General features: G+C 41.7%; 1 protein-coding gene across 4 annotated transcripts in view; it reads right to left on the bottom strand.

Moving 5' to 3' along the window:
• Positions 1 to 20074, bottom strand: part of LOC115456709 (protein moonraker-like) — a 118848-nt gene that overhangs the window by 91852 nt on the left and 6922 nt on the right. For all 4 annotated transcript variants that reach the window (XM_030185962.1, XM_030185961.1, XM_030185960.1 and 1 more), the window contains exons 3-7: positions 18399 to 19008; positions 17239 to 17345; positions 9788 to 9850; positions 8914 to 9135; positions 3047 to 3257 (exon numbers count right to left, since the gene is read on the bottom strand). In XM_030185962.1, the coding sequence (XP_030041822.1) occupies positions 3047 to 3257; positions 8914 to 9135; positions 9788 to 9850; positions 17239 to 17345; positions 18399 to 19008 (1213 nt within the window). The remainder of the gene's footprint in view (positions 1 to 3046; positions 3258 to 8913; positions 9136 to 9787; positions 9851 to 17238; positions 17346 to 18398; positions 19009 to 20074) is intronic.

Consider the following 20074-nt stretch of genomic DNA (forward strand, 5'->3'; position numbering starts at 1 on the left):
AGTCTTTTTTTCTCCACATTTCATGTACACTAGCGATTATACACCTCCAATACTCGGTTGTATCTTAGTAGAATTTCATTGTCATAAGTACTTTAGATTAGTCCAATAAAAATGTTTCACATATAGCCTATTTGTTGACCTTTATTTCTGTGTAACTAGAGGCGTATTTTCAAAGCACTTAGCCTTACAAAGTTCCATAGGTTACTATGGAACTTTGTAAGTCTAAGTGCTTTGAAAATGAGCCCCTTGCAAGTGAATTAACACTATTTTCAACAGCCCACAGGGTAACGAAAAATAAATCACCCCACTTCAATCTGTACTCTAAGTTTATATACCTGTGTCACAAATAAGATCCCACAGAATGGAACAAGGTTATTGTACTTTGTGAACCATTTATGCCCAATTAGAAAAAGTGTTTGTATAAGACTACATGTAGGCCATGGATAAGAAGTGGGCCACTACTAGGAGTTGGGGGGGTTGGACATAATTCGTTTCAAAGTGACAGATGTGAATCCCCATTTTGCATAATGGTTCAGTGTGGAAAGTGGGAAATAGGTCAGGATGTTTACATTTCTCCAGTATTTTACAAAAGTCTCTGGAAAACAAAGTCTCTTGTAGAATAGGCATAAGGACTCTCACAAATATATATATACATATATTTGTTGGCGCCAACAGTGGAAGCAGTGAGTTTATATAGAAAGAAAAAAAATGCAGCATCACTCAGTGACATACATGAAAGTCAGGATTTTGCCCACTTCAATGTACAAGTGCTGCACTCACATGTAAATAGTGGTCAGACTCCAAAAAACAAGGGTGGTTACTTTATAGGCCTTATTTGGATTTCTACATGCAATTACCAGCATTTCTGAAAGCTGCTATTTACACTAGACATTTCAAGGGGGCATGGTTTGGATGTGGTCTGGACAGGACTAAAGTCTACACACACTCCTCATTTCACAAAGGTGAGACAAATAAATCCTAATAAATAAATAGTAACATACATATATAGTAACCTAGTAACATAGTAGATGATGGCAGAAAAAGACCTGCACGGTCCATCTAGTCTGCCCAACAAGATAAACTCATATGTGCTACTTCTTGTGTATACCTTACCTTGATTTGTATCTGTCATTTTCAGGACACAGACCGTAGAAGTCTTGCCCAGAACTAGCCCCACCACCCAAATACCATTTTTTAAAAATATTTATAAATATTTTTATATTTATAAATAAATAAATGGGGTAAAAATTCTAGGTCTATTTCTACATCTGCTCAATGACAAAATGTGTGTGTGTGTGTTTTTAATTCTTGTTTTGGCCAGGGCTTTACATGAGTGATTAAAGGAGTCATTCCTCTTAATCTCATGTAGTTTTACGTCCACCTCTGAAATGAAACAAATCAACTGTGGCTTCACTACTTACATGTTTAGGTACATGGGACAGCTACATATGAAGTGTTGCCATTTCCATGTGTAAGTGAGTATCACACCTCCCATGTGGAAGTTTGCCAGGTCTGTACCGCTCAATTTTCTCAACGTGTATATTTGTTAAATGGCTGCCACTGCAGGCAAATACATGTGCACCCTGACCTGAATGTATCAATTCCAATCTCTACATTTTACTTTAAAAAATGGGGCTTCACAGATATGTGGCACTAATTAACTAACAAAGCTGCTACAGGGGTTGTTTTTTAAAAATCTTTTCAGGCAAAGATAAAAAGTTGTGGATTAGGGGAAATTACCTTTTTCATCCCCCATTTAAAGCCCTGGCTGAAACAAACATCTATGAAACCAGTGTTTCTCTTGGAACTAGTAAAAAAAATCTGATACGGGAATTTGGTAAAATATACGTGACTTCCCACTGTAAAAATAAATACATTTTCACCCCATCCAAAAAGCACCTATTTGAAATCTCCATGTAGAAACTTCTAAAATGACCTCCTATATACCTCCTAACATACAATGTATCCACTTCTCAACTCCAGATGACTTTTCTTTAACGGTGTTTTTTAAACAAAGGCAGACAGCAAACAAGTTTATAGTGGCAGTGGTGTACACAGATCAGAAATAAACACATTATTCCAGTGAAGACAAAGTATTATCACTGCTTCATAAGCTACTCTCTTGGGTTTCTCTTATCCTTTTTTGATAGAAGTGGGCATAAACATCAGAGACATGATTTAAAAGGCAGCAACCTACTGCTGAAACAGCTCTATTGCAACATCCTTTCGCAGAAATGTTTTGGTCATTTATAAGCCTTCATAAAAAGATTTTGTTCCCAGATGTCATAAACACATGCATGATGTCAGCCAGCTGCTGCTAGAGAATGTATCTGTGCTGCAGTGAAGTTACAACTCCCCTTAGCTGCACAATAATAGCACATACAATACACAACTGTACAGGTCTTAATATGCCTTGTACAGTAGATATCCGCAGAGCAGGCTTCCTTGGTCACCCAAACCTACTGGGCAAAAATACAGATATATAGAATTGCAATTGGGCTTTAGAACCACTTCTTATACCCCGGTTGTCAGTTTCTGCACTCTAGGATTACAGAGGTGAAGAAACAAAGCAAGTGGAGTTATAGCAGAGGGGGAGACATGTCCTACCATTCCCTGTGCTGTATCTGTTCCTAAACAGAAATCTTCAGTTTCAGTACCGTCAATCTGACATTTTCCACAAGCATCAACTTCTTAACAACCATTTCATTAAGAAGATGATATTCAAGGCGTCACCTGGCGACTTGAAGATCTTATTTCTGAGATTAGTATGGGCATCATACTGACTGAGCATTGCCCTGCAGCTACAGAAAAGGAATTGACCACCTGGAAGATGCCCTTGTCAGCAGATCAAGAACTGAAACAGCAAACTGGGGCGATTGTAAACAAACCTGTGGCGAGAGATAATCAATGTTACATCTTTTAGTCTATCTATTCCTTGAAGATGGATCTTGCTGGGCACTGAACTGTGTTTGTCGGTGGAAAGAACTAAAAAACTAATAAGAAGGAAAAGGACCACCACACTGCTTTAAATCCTTAAATCACCTACCAGCAAGGAGTCGTTCTGTGACCACCAGATCTGTCTGTGCAGATGGCTCTGGCTCTTTCAGGATGGCCGCCTTCTTCCCTCTCCTTGGAGACGCATTCCGCTGCCTGACTGGGAACAACTGCCTGGCAGGAGGAGATCTGTTCTGAACTCTTGAGACAGATTTCTTCATTTTCTTGGGTGTTAGCTTTTTTTCTATGAGAGAGTCTAAATCCTTAAGAGAAAACATATTTCTCAATTTAAAATACATTTTAATTTGTATTTCCAGAAGTAATTACATACTAAATTAATAGTTACAAAATTGATACATACTGCAGTCTCTCGCTTATCTGACCTTTGCTTATCCGAAATACCTAAGCGACGTCACAGTGTTGTTAATGAGATGCACATGGGTTTCTCTCTCTTTCTTGGTGTTTGTTGCATTTAGTTAAAAATGCAGCATTACTAAGGAAGATTTTTGGGCACATTAAGCTTGTAAACTCTTGTTACTGTTTTAAAACTTTTATTAAACTATTGAACAGTAATACACAGGCTGATTGCCAACACCTCCATAACTAAGTAATACCATAGACCTCACCAACATCCCCCTCTCCCCCCACCCCAGGGGAGACCAGAGCAGTTCAATCAAATAAGGGTAAATCATTAGAACCCTCGCCATTTGCGATAGGGCCGCCAGACCGTCAAAAAATGACCCATCCGATCTTTCTTAAATGCAGTCAATTTAGACATTAAATAAAGATGATCAATCTTAGTCAGTAAAAACTATGCTAAACAAAGACGGGCCAAAGTCACAATGGCAGCCTCCAACTGATGTAACTCTGGAGGAAGGGAGCATGGATTACCATTAAGCAAACAATCCAAGGACAGTAGGGGGGACAATGGGACCGCCAGAATGTCCTGAAGTAGATACCATGGCCCAAAAGACACCAACCTTAGGACAGGTCCACCAGATGTGAACAAAGGTACCCTCCTTCAAACAACCACGCCAGCATAGTCCAGCGCCTGGTCCAAAGATCTTATACAGGCAGGAAGGGGAGTAGTACCATTGGAACAACATTTTGTATCCATGTTCTATATATAGCTGGATGCAATTGAGACCCTTAGAGTTGGATATAGATAAGCTGCCAATGTGCCGAGTCCAACGGTGGCATCCAGGATGGTATTCCACCTGCGTTCATAAAACTCATCCTGCTGTAAAGACAGGGGGAGGTGAGATTCACCCAGGAGCGCATTATACAATCGGGCCAAAGGACCCGCCAAGATGTGAACAAACTTCTTATAGAACAAGTTTGAAAATCATCGAGTCCAGGTGCTTTACCAGATGGGAGCTGAGCAATTATAATCACACACCTCCTCCTCTAAAACCTGTGCAGAAAGGTGAGCCACCGCGCATTGAAACTTGCAGAGAAGATGATTGAGGAAGGAATGCGACGGGCACAACACTTCGGCTGTCAGGGGTTTGGGTCCCCCGTCAGCACAGGTAGTCCACAACGGCGGCGGGGGGCGGTTTTTGGCGGTCCGGGGGGGGGGGGGTCGACAGGTTCACAGAAGGGGGGGTCAAGGGGGCCATAGCGCGGGGGGTGACAGATGATTCCGAGGCAGGGGGAGGAGCCCTGCCGGCCTTCCTGTGGACACCAAGTTCAGGGCCACTGGTGAATGGTCCGACCAGACCCGGGGTTTGATGGAAACCGTAGTAGCAGCCGGACAACCCCAACATTCCAACAACCACATGTCAATGTGCATATAAGGTCGAATAAAAAGTATAGTCACGTTCTCCCGGGTGGTACAGCCACCAAACATCCTTCAACCCCAATCTCTGCATAAATCCTTGAAAATGACTTCCATCACTCTTAGCACACTGAATTGTAGTCGAAGAATTATCTACCAGAGGGGAACAGGTCAAGTTGAAGTCACCACCAATCATTAAAAACCCCTCCTGAAACTCCAGAATTCTAGACTCCAGCAGCTTGAAAAAGAAACCCTATCTAGCATGGGGTGCATAGATATTAATTAAGGTATACAATTGCTCACTTAACTCAGCTTTAACCATAAGAAATCTGCCTTCAGGATCAGAATGTATGGCGCGTAGTACACAATGTACCCTCTTATGGATAAGAATGATTACCCCGTTAGTTTTCTTACGTTTCCAATTGGACGCCTGGAACACCACGGGGTAATGCAGGATGCGTGAGAAGATGTGTACGTGAAGGAAGTAAATGAGTTTCTTGCATGAATCCCTTATCCATGCGAACCAGTTGGGCTTCCTTAAAAAACAGCTGATGCTTATGCGGGGAGTTAAGCCCCCGCACATTGTAGGTCAAAAACTGTAGACATAAATGACTATGGAAAAAGAAAAGAACACCCAACGGCACCATATAGCTACAAAATTGAGTTATCTCCGTCTGTGACTGTGGAAAACCGTCAAAACTCAGCACAACAGCCATACAACAACAGACTCTCACCCACCACTCATTTCTAGCTCCCCCTTCCCCTCCCCCCCCCATATGCCACCTGCCCCCATCCCAACCACCTGAAGTAAAGGATCCCACAAAATCATCACGGGCCCTAAGAGGAAGAAGTGACCCCAAGGGTTAACAACAATCAAGGAACCTAATGAACTCTATTTTAAGAAAATATTAACATTGTGGCACTCCCAACCATGCTCATCAAAAGGAAACCCCATAAAGAAGCAACAGAGAACATCATGTCTATAAAAGTCAAAATTCAAAGAAAACAGAAGCCACAGTTTAAGTATGCTTGCCTGCTTTTGACACTCGCTGCCACCCACCTGCCGTGGGGATTTCTGCGATGAGACAGAATATGTAGAGGCTGCCGTTTCAGCCTTGGTTAGCAGCCCGGCAGATCTTTAACAACAGCTACCATCGTCGCTGAGTAGGACTTGCTACCTACTGTGAAGGACAAACCAATTGGGAAGAGCCAACGATAATGAATTTGGAAGTACCTGAGCAGGCGTGTCTACTTTTTATACTCCTGTCACTTAACTAGCATGACCTCCACTGCATCCCAGCTCACAACACATCACCCACTCCCAATCCACATACTCATGCGGACAGATCACCATATCCTAGGGTAGATTAGCTGAACAGGTGCTCGCCATTCTGTATGCTCCGTCAATGGGGGACGGTTGCACTGCTGAGGTTTCCCCCTCTTGATGCAAGCATTTGGCAAGGATCAGGCCTGCTACTTCCAGGACGTTCGTCTCCACTACTGTTTCCGGCAACCCTCGCAGGTGGATATTGCAGGAGAGAGAGCGGTTTTCCAAATCTTCTAATATGAACTCAGCTGATTCGTACTGCTGTTCCAACTAGCCCAATCGAGTATGAGGATGCTCCAAATTGTCCCCCTGTGCTTCAATCTGCACTTCAGTCACGTCCACAAATTTGCCAATCTCACCCACCTCCTTTTTCAACTCTTCAAATCTGTCCTGTAATTCTGATCTTACCTGGAACCAGGTACTCATCTCTGCGTGAAAAGGGGTGGGTTCTATTTCCTGAGGTGCCACCGGACTCAGCAGAGCCACCACGCCAGCCGCCATTGCACGCACCTGGTGCGTGCTCTGTACCAAAGTCATCCCAGCTGACCCTGGCATAAGGGGATGCTTCTCCTGAGACAACATAAAACTGCCTTCCTTCAAAACAGTCTTGACAGGCAGGAAACGCAGCCAGGCACTGCCGATGGGAGCTGCCACATATAAATTCCCTGAAAGTTGCCCCAGAGCTAACAGCTTAAGCTGCCATCTGCATGGGTGACATCACTTCCTCCCTACTGTCTCCTCTTTTGAAATATGCATTATGCCTCTTTTATCCCTCATCTACTTTTTCTGTATTACCCAAGTTTTCGATTATCTAACCACCAGTCGATCCCACGTACTGTACGTCAGATAATCCAGACCCTCTGTACATGCAAAGCACTAACTTTTTGTTGTTGTTTTGTTGTTTCTTTTTTATACTGGATTTGAATTTTAGAATTAATAAAATCCAAATCCAAATTCTCACCTTTCAGTAGGTTATTTCTTTACCTTAGAGGGCTTATGAACTAAGTTTTCATCCGAGATAATGGAAGGTGAAATGACTTGCTGAAGATCACAAGAAGCATCAGTGGGAGACGTGAGATTTGAACCCTGGCTTCTCTGGTTGTCAGCCTGCTGTCCTAACCATTAGGATGTTCCTTCATTCCTTACAGTATATCTGCATTGTCTGAAGAAAGGGTTCTCAGTGCATGCAAATTTACCTCATTGTGGATATCCTGAAAACCTGGCTGGCCGAATGTGTCCTGAGGACTGGGTTGAAAACCCCCGATCTAAAATAACTATAGTGCAACCATAATGTACAGAGCATTAGAATAACTGCAGTGTAGGTTCATGTGGAGTGTTAGCTGTAGTTTAATGCAGTGTTTCCCAAGTCGCATATCCACAATCAATATGCATGAGATTCATATATGCTGAAAACCTGATTGGCAAGAAGGTATTCCAAGAGTGACAACGTACCTGTTTTATAAAAGCAAAAAAGAACAGATCTATGTAGAAAAATATAATATTTATTCAATGCAGATACATAAAAACAGCAAACTATAGGCTGTTTTATGTATCTGCATTGAATAAATATTACTTTATCTTTCTACATGGGTCTGCTCCTCTTTTTTGCTGTTCTGATTCTTGTAGACTGCTTGCCTGTGTGCTTTTTAGAATCTGTTTTATAAAGTGCATATCCAAGATAGTCTTACTCCTTTGGGCTTCTACCCATCAGCCTTCATTTATGGTTTATTAAAAGCTTAATATACCACTTTTAATGTGATGTACAGCAAAGCTGTGTACAATTTGTAAAAATATTAATAGCAGAAAAAACACACCAAAATCTTGAAAGACTCTCATCATGGCAAGATACAATAGCTATAATCTTATCTACTACTACTATTACTACTACTATTTAGCATTTCTATAGCGCTACAAGGCATACGCAGCGCTGCACAAACATAGAAGAAAGACAGTCCCTGCTCAAAGAGCTTACAATCTAATAGACAAAAAATAAATAAAGTAAGCAAATCAAATCAATTAATGTGAACGGGAAGGAAGAGAGGAGGGTAGGTGGAGGCGAGTGGTTACGAGTCAAAAGCAATGTTAAAGAGGTGGGCTTTCAGTCTAGATTTAAAGGTGGCCAAGGATGGGGCAAGACGTAGGGGCTCAGGAAGTTTATTCCAGGCGTAGGGTGCAGCGAGACAGAAGGCGCGAAGTCTGGAGTTGGCAGTAGTGGAGAAGGGAACAGATAAGAAGGATTTATCCATGGAGCGGAGTGCACGGGAAGGGGTGTAGGGAAGGACGAGTGTGGAGAGATACTGTGGAGCAGCAGAGAGAGTACATTTATAGGTTAGTAGAAGAAGTTTGAACAGGATGCGAAAACGGATAGGGAGCCAGTGAAGGGTCTTGAGGAGAGGGGTAGTATGAGTAAAGCGACCCTGGCGGAAGATGAGACGGGCAGCAGAGTTTTGAACCGACTGGAGAGGGGAGAGGTGACTAAGTGGGAGGCCAGCAAGAAGCAGATTGCAGTAGTCTAAACGAGAGGTGACAAGGGTGTGGATGAGGGTTTTGGTAGAGTGCTCGGATATTCCCATTCCTCTCCCTCCCACAACCCGAACCTTCACTGCTGCCTAGCCCACTCATCACAACAATCCTCAGCCAAAGCCACAGATCACACTTTTCTCCAGAATCTGGTATGTATGCAAAGTCTAAACACAGATTTGTCCCCAGAGACCAATGAATACATCCTCCGAAGTCTGACATACTAGCCACACACAGGTTTATTTTAATCCAGATTTTCAAAACACCAACTCTGTAGGTGAAACACTTTCCATACCTCAACTTGTTGCAGAATGGAGATGATTGTGTCAGAAAGATAAGAGTCCGATTCTTTATCAAGTTTGGCAGAACAGAGGGATAGCTGGCGAATCAACTGGCCCAGTTCCTTGTAGTGTGCGGGGACTTGTAGCTCTGTCTGGTCATTAAACTGGGTGACAAACATTTGCAAAGCCCGAATTGCAGCTCTGTGAGCAGCTGCCAGTCTAGACATGGCGAGAGACTGGTTAAAACATCAAACAATAATATCAGATTAACACTCAATTCTATAAAAAGAACATTTTTGGTAGCATATCATCAAAACGTCAGTGACATATAAAGAACAACACTTTAATCATAGTAATTCCACAGAACAGTGATAGAGGCTCTTAGTACAAATGGACTCAACATTAACTCAAGCTATAGTAGGTTGGCAAATATTATAATAACTAGTAAAAGAGGCCCGTTTCTGAGCAAATGAAACGGCCTCTAACAAGGTTTTCGTCGCCAACACCCTCCCCCTCCCTCCCTGGCCAACCCCTTCGTTGTTCTGCCATAGCTCCGCCCCCGTCATGATGTTTGACGCGAGGGCGGGGCCCGGAGCAATTTCCCCCCCCCGCCTCCCTCCCTGCCAACCCCTTCGTTGCTCTGCCATAGCTCCGCCCTCGAGGGCGGGGCCCAGAGCGATTTTGGTGGCTTCACCCCCACGAACCTTCGAACCTTTTTGAAGGAAGTCAGGGCTTGGCTTCACTGACGTCAGTGTCCTCAGAACGTTGAGGGTGAGTTTTATTATAGTAGATGTGGAATACAAATGCTCTATAAACAGAAATTTTTTGAAAGGAAACCACTTTTTTCAAGGAGCTACAGCAAAAATAGCAGCCACTAATATTTCTTACCTTCTTGGTGTGCTTGATTTTATGAGGACTTAATTTCTCAAGGTCTGCTTGAATTTCTTTAACCTGTTGATTGAAAGCAGAAGTAAAACAAACTTGCCTGAGCACAATTTCATGTTCAACGGCAGACATAAAATCTCAGCGATTATAAAGAGTTTTGCCAAGCTCCAAACTGTCCCTGACCACAAAAACTATGGATACAAATCAAGTCAAAGTCCAAGAATCTTGGCCATGTTTTGAAGATATTTTCATCAGGGGTATAGTAACTCAAATTAAACACCACATTATAAAATCAGAAATTTTTCATAATTTGCTTGTCATTTAACAATTTGATTACCTTAGACAGAAGCAGCTTCAGGTGCTTCTGCCATCAGAAACAGCCCATCAAGCTGCAAGCAAAAGGAGCCAGCTGCTGTGCTCAGCCACTACCTCCCATAGGGAGTGCAGCACCAACTGGATGGCATGCCTGGCCACGTGGCTGGTGTGCAAGAGCCTGCACCTTGTGCCTGAAGCAGACCCTGGTCAGTTCTTTGGTGTTATATTTATTTTACATCACTGAACGTCTTCTTCTTTTTTTAAACTAGCCTTATTCTCCTGACAACAAGGGAATAAGGTTACAACAAGCAGCCCGGCCAGCTTTTTTTTTTAAGTGTCTGGAGCTGCGAGAAGCCTGGTAGGGGTAACCCCAGAAGGAAGTACAAAAGATTGGAGGTGGGAGAGGGGAAGCACAACCCCCAATGGCAAAGGCCCCACAGGGAATAAGCTAAGAACACACCAGTTAATGCCCGTGAGCGATGACTTTGGGCTGTGGAATACGAGCGTGGATGGGGATGACATGAAACTCATGGGAATCTGTGGGAATAGGAACAAAACAAGTCATTACGATAGCGAGGATAGGAAGGGGTGGATCAAAAGTGAATGGGGACGGGAGAGGATGAATTGGAAGCGAATGGGGATAGCGACCAGGTTTATTTTTTTTGTTACATTTGTATCCCACATTTTCTCACCTATTTGTAGGCTCAATGTAGCTTACATAGTACCAGAGAGGCGTTTGCAGACTCCGGTGTGAACAAATACAAAGTGATGTTGTGGTAAGATAAAGTTCATGTGGCACAGCCACATTAGAGAATCGTAGGACAGAAGAGTTGTGTTATGTCCATTACGTGCTTTAGTTTGGTTGTGTTGCAGAGATCAGGCGTTGCATCAGTAGGGTATGCCTTTTTAAACAAGTTAGTTTTTAGTGATTTCCGGAAGTTTAGGTGGTTGTACGTCGTTTTCAAGGCTTTTGGTAATGCGTTCCACAGTTGTATGCTTATGTAGGAAAAGCTGGATGCGTAAGTTGATTTGTATTTAAGTCCTTTGCAGCTTGGGTAGTGCAGATTTAGATAAGTTCGTGTAGATTTGGATGTGTTTCTAATTGGTAAGTCGATCAAGTCTGTCATGTATCTTGGGGCTTCACCGTAGATGATTTTGTGAGCCAGGGTGCAGATTTTGAAGGCAATGCATTCTTTGATTGGGAGCTAGTGTAGTTTTTCGCGGAGGGGTTTGGCGCTGTCAAATCGCGTTTTTCCAAATATAAGCCTAGCTGCCGTGTTTTGAGCGTTCTGAAGTTTCTTTAAGGTTTGTTCTTTACATCCCGCATAAATTCCATTGCAGTAGTCTACGTGGCTTAGTACCATTGATTGTATCAGGTTGTGAAATGTTTCCCTCAGGAAGAATTGTTTCAGGCGTTTGAGTTTCCACATTGAGTGGAACATTTTCTTTGTTGTGGATGCCACTTGGCTCTCTAGTGTTAAGTTACGGTCCATTGTAACGCCAAGGATTTTCAGGCTGTCTGAGATAGGAAGGGTGTGATCTGGGGTGTTGATACTTGTGGGGTTGTCCGCGTTGTGTTGGGATGAGAGGATGAGACCATCAGGCTCATTTTCAAAGCACTTAGCCTCCCAAAGTTCCATAGAAACCTATGGAACTTAGCCTCCCAAAGTGCTTTGAAAATATGCCTCAATGTGTTTTTTCTTTGTTCAGTTTTAGTTGAAATGCATTTGCCCATGAGTCCATGATGTTCAAGCTGAGTTTGATTTCATTGGTGATTTCTGTCAGTTTGGTTTTGTAAGGAATGTATATTGTGACATCATCTGCATATATGAAAGAGTTAAGGCCTTGGTTGGATAAGGACTTGGCAAGTGGGGTCATCATTAAAGTTGAATATATTGATTATGTCCTCGTGCACACCTCGACTTGGAAACTTGATGCCAACACCTCAGCTATTAAAAAAAAAATTCAAAAGAGGAGCTCACCTTGACAAAAACTGGTGCATGTATTCAGCAATTTTGGCAATGAGGGAGATCACTGAAAAACTGGTGAGAATATTCATCAATTTGTTTCGAGCATTTTGGCAGCATATAATGTTCACTGACCTAGTCTCATCTATCTGATTGATAACGCAGCTAACACGAAAGCAGCACTTCAAGATGGTCTGGATAGACTGAAATTATGATCTGCGCAATCTCATACTCTTTCATGGACTCCAGCCATTAAAAGCTGAAATTGATCCAAATGACCTCCCCTGTGAGATGAGCGAGCTTATAACATTGTGCAAGGTGTGTTACACTTAACTAGGGCCTCAAAGTGAATGGGCTTTGTCGGCATTACCGCGCTGGGAATCACTAGCTCGGTTTGGTAAAAGAGGCCCCAAGTGAAGAGTCAACTGTTCACCGAAGAAAACACTCAAGCAGTGCATGTCAACTCAGTGGAAATTCTCTGCTGAAATCTGTGGCAGAGAATATTGAGGAACTGTGTGTAATTGCCACTGAACCAGGTGCAAACAAACAGTGCAAAATTGATGACTCCTTGCTGGCAGAAATTATTATGGCGCTGGAACCATTTGAAGGGACGATAAAGAACTGTTGACAGATACTAAACATTCACTACATCTTGTGGTCCCAACAAAAATATCAGCTGAAATGGTATCTGACAACTGCATGCTCAGACAGTCATGTGATAGCATCCTTAAAGAATCACCTTGCACATCACCTGGATTGCTATTTTACAATTACAGAGACACACTTGGAAGCAACATTGCTGGATCCAAGGCTGACTGCAATAAACAGACTGCGAACACTGACAGCAGATCAAGCTATAGTCAAAGTGCAGCCACTTGCCAAACCGCCAACAAAATGTCCAAAATGAGAAGAATCAGAGACACTTTTTTTTTGGAGACTTAATTAAGAACCAGGAAACAGCTTCATTGATTGACAGAGTGAATACAAACATATCGAGCTCAGACAAGGAATTCTGCTCATCTCTTGCTACTTTCTGGCAACAGAGGTCTCACGTGTGGCTGAAACTGATATGTTGTCTGCTCCCTGCTTAGAACTCCTGTCACTAACACATCATCAGAGCATTCTTTTTCAGTTGCAGACTGAACAATAAAGAAAAGTAGAATGGAACTGTAGGCACTGTTATATATCAGAAAATCACTCACACGGTAATTACTCTGGACTCATTCGGCTAAGGATGACCAGCTCCTAATTTAGCCCTTAAGTTTGTGTTAGGCTGTCCATCAATGAAAGGAATAATGACAAAACTGGAAATATATTATTTACTATAGATATAAAAAAAAAAGAAAAAGCAATATGGCAAAGTAAATACAAAAATAAGAACTGTGGAAAATATATATACTAAAGATTACACCAATAAATATATGAAAAAAAATATATATGTATATATGTAACTACACAACTATAATATATCCTGAGAAGAGATTACCAACTTAGCAGAAAAGTTAGGCTAAAGATCACAGGCCCAAGACAACCAGTCCTTCACAGGCAAAAAACAAAACTAACTAAACTTGAGCATTAGAGGAAAAGTCCTGTATCTCACCCTCTCGGTCCATAGCTTCAGAGTCCACATGGGGTGATGAATTGGCTCCTCCCTATTCATGCTGTAGCAGGAATGTCTCCTGCGAGTCTCTATGGTCAGGGTTAGCCCAATGTCCTTGCATAGTGAGCAGTCAGTTACACATTTCTGGGGAAGCCACAGAGCTGCTTCTGAACTTGACCTTGTGAAGTGCTCAGCACAGAGATAAAAGTTCACAAGTGTTCAGGCAAATCAATCTCTAGCTCCTGAGAGAGATGAATCACCATGAAATCTTCTTCCCTTCTCCTTCTTTCTCTCTCTCTCATGCCCAACTTTGGCCCTCCCCTCCGAATCCACAGGTGACCATCATGGACCAATCACACGCCATCTATCCAGGTCACATATGTTCATGACGAGGGGCTTTGTGGGCATTCAGTAAGAACAGCTTATCGGTCAGTATCAAACTTCCCTCCATGGTTCGAGGCATGCTCCTACATACCTTCCCAGGAGATAACTGGAAGGCTAGTGCATGTAAACACATGTCCTTGGATGGTGCAGGGGAAAAATACCCTACAGAACTGAGCTTTGGCTCTGTACATGGTTTATTATTTTTACATTATTTGAAATAATAGTTTTCTTGCAATCCATATTAAGAAGTTTTTTTCTTGCATATTTAACAAAGTTATGCTATTGTGTGTTAAATTCTAACAAGTTACAGGACTCATTTTATGTTTTGTTTGAATTTTCAAGATTTCTTAAAGCAGGTTGGGTACAGGGATGAGGAAGGAACATAAATGACTGGGGATGGGTGAGAATGGCAACCAGATTACGTCCCTGTGCACACCTCTATTGTGAAGCTAAACTCCGCACTCTACAAAGGCAGGTCCTTGGACCAAAGCACTGGGAACGATGTTATTAGGCTCTACCAAGTGATGCGGTATTAGCCTGCATGACTGGGAGCTAAGCCTGGGTCCAGCTATCATCTGCTAGAGGTAAAGAAAACACTGGCGTTTTCCCAGAGAGCACCAGCCCTAATAATGATGATGTCGCTGGAAGAAATCAGTTTCTCTTCCTCCACATGCTAATAGAAAGGGGGACACAACCCAATTGTGCTGACTGGTGCAACTGGACATTAAGAAAGTTTATGCCATACTCTTTGCTGCTGCCTAGTTAAGAAATAAAAGGAGCTACAGCAGCTTTTAATCTAGAAAATAGGGAAAGCTGACAGTTACTCAGCAGCACGTGGTTCAGAGTAAGGTATATTTGAAGGATGCTAATATAACAGGAAAGTTGATAGAGAGGTTGCAAGAAATGTAAAAGTTGTTCAAATGCCTTTAAGTAAAACACAAACAGAGTTGACAGATTCCAAGTTATCCCGTCAACTTCTCGGCAGGCTATAAACAGAAACAAAAAATATGCTCGTATGCAAATGTAAAAAGTCTAAAACATAAGATGGGAGAGTTAGAATGTATAGCACTTAGAGATATAGTTCGAATCTCAGATAACCACTGAGTCACTGATATTTGGATACAAATTATAGTGAAACTAGTAAAACATGCCAGTTTCTGACACAAATGAAACGGGCACTAGCAAGGTTATCCTCTGAGTTCAAGCTTGGCCCCCTCCCTCCCCTGCAGTATGTCCATATAGCAAGAGAGGAGTGGTGTGGGCGTGTTTTGGGCAGGACTAGGGAGGGACCATGGAGTCCAACTCGGATCAGGGAAAGGGACATCCAAGTCTAAAAAGACTGACGCCCCTATTTAGACCTGGCACTTGTCATGTCCAGGTTACAGAATGGTGCTCTGATTCTCCACTGAATGGAGAAAAAGGAAGTCACAGTAGGTATTTTTCTATCCCTGGACTGCTCACAATTTAAAAAAGAAAAAACAAAAGCTGCAGTGGGACTTCAACCAGCAATGTCTCTCAGCTGGCTGCTTTAACTATTACTCCATTTCTGCACATACATGTCTGTGTGGCCATTTTATAATATAGACATTCCTTTGCTGCCACATCGACACCCATGTCCCTTGTTTTGCCCTGTTCAGTTTGTAAAATGGATGTTCATGCTGGATGTTTCTAGTACAACGGCTCTCGCATGTATTTTACAACAGGCTGTATCCTGTTCAAAAATACATATGAGAAGGATGTCCATTTGTGATGTACTGACTGAGACGTCCACATTCTGAGTTGGATGTCCTTTCTAAAATGAGCGGCATTCCTGATTAGACTATTTCATCACACTTAAACACAATCTTTGTATTAGAATTTCTTTGGGAAGCCTCTCCACTGTGTTGGCAAAGCTACAGGCAATTGAGGAACATCCTGCATATTCACTCCCTGAAAGGCTTTGCTTAACACAAGACTATTTCTACTTCAGGAAGCAGGTGAAAGCTTGGCTCTTCAACCAGGCCTTTAACGGAAGAAGTAAATGATAATCGGCTGCACGTATTAGAGCAGGACATGTTTATCTATTCCACCCTAGCCAAGATAATGTTCAAGCAACTTTCGGACCTCATTTGCAACTCTCTTTAACTAGTTCCTTATTTTCTTACTCTATCTTATCTAGCTGCATGTTCTATCTTTGCTTACACCCTATGATGTCTATTAAAATGTTTTATTGCGTATTGTGTTGGCATTGTAATGTAGCATACTATGCCATACTTTGTATTGTTGTTTGAATATTTTTACTGCTGTAATTGTCTATTGCTTATGTTTGACTTATTCTTGCTGTACACCACCTTGAGTGAATTTCTTCAAAAAGATGGTAAATAAATCCTAATAAATAAATACATAAATTTAGAAGATCTGTCCCCTAGTGGTGTATTTATAAAGAGGTAGACCAGGGAATTCATACTGCCTAGAAACAATACGTCTATTGCAGTACTGGAAGGACACTGTTGTCTCAGCCTAGGTTAAACTTCTTGCTAAGCAATACATCTATGCTGCGAGACATACAATTGCAGCTACACTGTAGACCCTGTATAATACAGACAGTGGGGTACAAAATATCTGACTAATTTATAAATGAATCCATGTTATATTGGGTCCGTAGTGTAATATGTAATAACAACAAAAAAAAAATGCAGTCCAACCCCTGAACACATTATACGCAGTTCTGTGTTATACTGAAGAATGTTGTATGGGGTCTACAGTGTATGTGGAACACTGAAAGACATAGCTCTCTAAGGGGGGGGGAAGTTATCAACATAGGCTACCGTTAAGATGGACTATTTTAGCACTGGGTATCACTGCACAAAACAGGAACCTGTACTAAAATAGCATGACTTGTAGTAAAATAACCTGTCTTTACGGTAGCTCGCATTGATAACTTCCCCTCTAAATGGTATCTGATAGTGAAAGTCATATATGCCTTTAAGGGACAAGTATAATAACATTTGAGACAGGTATTGGATATGCAGAGAAGCTTCACAGATTTATACAGGGGCTTTGAATATCTTTTGCTGGTCCTGATGCGAGTGCAACAGATTTTTTTTTATGTTGCATTATGTCTTTTCAATTACACATTAACAGAACTGTGTACCACCACCTGTTGATTACAATAAAACAAAGTTTAAAAAGCAGCCCACGAGTCTCACCTGCTGCTGAAGCACATACAGTATTCTAGCAGATCGGATGCTTTGTTCTTGCCGTCTAACGCAATCTCTGCGTTCTTCATCTGGATCCAAAACCTCCTCAGATCTCTCTGAAAAAAAATGAATTTTCGCTTACATTTTCTTACAACAGTTCCCATAGGCCTTCTACTCCCTGATCTTTCTAAGCCAATAGCCTGAGAGCTGTTAAAAATCTGTACACTATCATGGAAAGTTCTTTAGTTTGGTTTACCGACTTGATATACTGCTTTCTGTTATATGAATCTAAATGTGGTTTACGATCCAAAAATGACAGTATTTTAAGAGAAAAAATACAGATATGCATATATTATTCACCCAAAATAGTGGGTTTGAATACAAGTCAACAGCAAACATATCAGGAAAACACAGACAGAGAAGTAGAATCTGAACAAAGTTACCCTTTGCCAAAGGCCAATGAAAACAGACAAGGTTTGATCCTAGTTCTTAAACACAGATAAGAACTTTCTGATTTTAGTCCGGGGAACACTAAGTTCCAAGCTATAGGTGTCTTATTGTACAACACCATTTTAAGGACTCGAGCAAGAAGAGAATGACTACGCTGAAAGCTCAATTCAAAAGCAATGAATTACGATGATGGAAGAGATAGTGATAAAATATGACTTAAAGTTGCAGAATATAAATTTCTCCTGCCAGGTTCTATTGCCTGCTGCCTTATGTGGCAATTGACAAAGCAGTAACTTGCCCAAGGTCCTAAGCATCATCGTGGGATTTGAACCACAATTCCCTGGTTTTCAGTCTATTGCTCTAAGACCATCACTGAATTTTATGCAGCACATGAGACCACAAGAAGTACACACAGAAAACATTAACAAGAGTTTTAGAAATTTTAAATAATGTATTTTGCAAACATTTTCAGAATAGGCATTCTAGCAGTTTGTTTCCATTATTTTTATTTAAAATTTTACTTATCACAGTTTACGTCTCTATGCATTTCCAGTTCTGACATTACATAACGTGAGGTCCGCCAGGGATAGTACTGGCACTGATGTGGCCCTCCCACCTCTGCTCTAAGCATTAGGCTACTCCTCCATTATAATGCCCCTAAATAATAAAGAGTAGAGCTGCTAGTGAAGCAGGAGACACAGATTCTGTGCTCATTTTACCTTTTTTAGCCAGTTCTTCTATCTTCCGGATGTACCTGCTTAATTCTTTTTGTAATCGTCGAACCTCCCGCACACTTCTGTCACTCTCCTTATGAAGGCTCATCTTAGGTCCTGGCCCTGGATCGTGGGTGGGAGGGGAGTCTGAAAAAGCAGGATGTAGAGCTCCACCATCTGAAGTATAAACATACACTTTGGCTCCCGAGTCAGTAACTTCCGAGGGTAGCTGCTGCCCGTTTCTAAAATGTTCTTCAGTTTTTGATTTATTACTGTCTGCAATATTTCCAGGTATTTTATGTGCACTCTCTTTAGATACGGGAAGATTTGAAGGTTTCTCTTGAGACTTTTTGGCCACATCATGCTTCAGTTTTCCTTCCAGACGTTTCCTTTTCACATCTCTTTTTGCCATTTGAACAGCCAAGTTAAGTCTCTCCTCAGACACAACAGAAAAAGGAAGAGAACTCCTGGAGCTGTGTACATCAACATCATCTTTCTGCTGAAAATGATCTTCAGAATGAGACTGTGTTAGCTTTTCTATTATAATCGGTCCAGGAGTGCGATATCTGATTGCTAAATTGGATGGATGGGCTGGAACATTTCTGTTGAATTGTAGCTGTATCAATAAAAGAAATGTATAGTTGAAGTACTTATATACAACATAAGCATCTTAACAATAATTTAAACAAGCTGTATTAGATATAATTTAGGAGCAAACATGTATATGACAGAAGGAATACACTCACTAAAAAAAAACAAGATTTGTGGTTTCTATGAGGAGGGAAATGGAGGGGCTCAGAAAAGAAAGTCTGATTTATTCAACACATCGCTTCTTCTGCTGAACTGATGAAAAAAAAAAAAAAAGAGCATTGCATATATCGTAGGCACAGCCAATGAGAACAGTAAGTTAAAAGGCAGTAACAAACAAAAAAGAGATGGTAAAATTAGTTCTTACCTGATCATTTTCTTTCCATTAGTCCCACAGATCAATCCAGAGACTGGTGGGTTATATCCCTCTGCCAGCAGGTGGAGATAGAGAGAACTTCCGAGGTTCACTATATGTGGTCATGTGTAGCCACTCAAACCTCAGTATTGTCGATACCAAAACTACATAGATCTTCCCCACTTAAATCGTATTTCTTTGACTTCAGAAATACTCCTACTACCCTGAAACCGTAATCGCGGGAGGAACTCATGCAGCTCACAGCAAGTAAAGAGATTCGCTCCAACCTTCGTTAAACCATAACAAACATCCACTCAATAGTGTTTCAAAAAGGTATGCACAAACGACCAAGTTGCCGACTTGCAAATCTCCTCCATAGAAACTAACCTCAACTCTGCCATAGAGGTCGCCTGCGTTCTTGTGGAATGTGCCCGTAACTGAGCGGGAGGATCTTTGCCTGAAGCAAAGTAAGCTGAAGAAATTGCTTCTCGAACCCAGTGAGCCACCGTGGCCTTAGAGGCTTGCTGCCTTTTTTTCTGACCTGCAAACAGCACAAAAAGATGACCCAAACAACAAAAGTCATTAGTGACTTCCAAGTACCTGATGAAGACCCGTCTCACGTCCAAACATCTTAGAGCACAAAACTCCGAAGGATAGTCCTCCTTCCGAAAAGCAGGAAGACAGAGCTGTTGATTCACATGAAATCGCGAAACAACCTTTCACAAAAAAGGAACCGTCT

The sequence above is a fragment of the Microcaecilia unicolor genome, chromosome 13 (genome assembly GCF_901765095.1).
Source record: "Microcaecilia unicolor chromosome 13, aMicUni1.1, whole genome shotgun sequence".
NCBI lineage: Eukaryota > Metazoa > Chordata > Amphibia > Gymnophiona > Siphonopidae > Microcaecilia > Microcaecilia unicolor.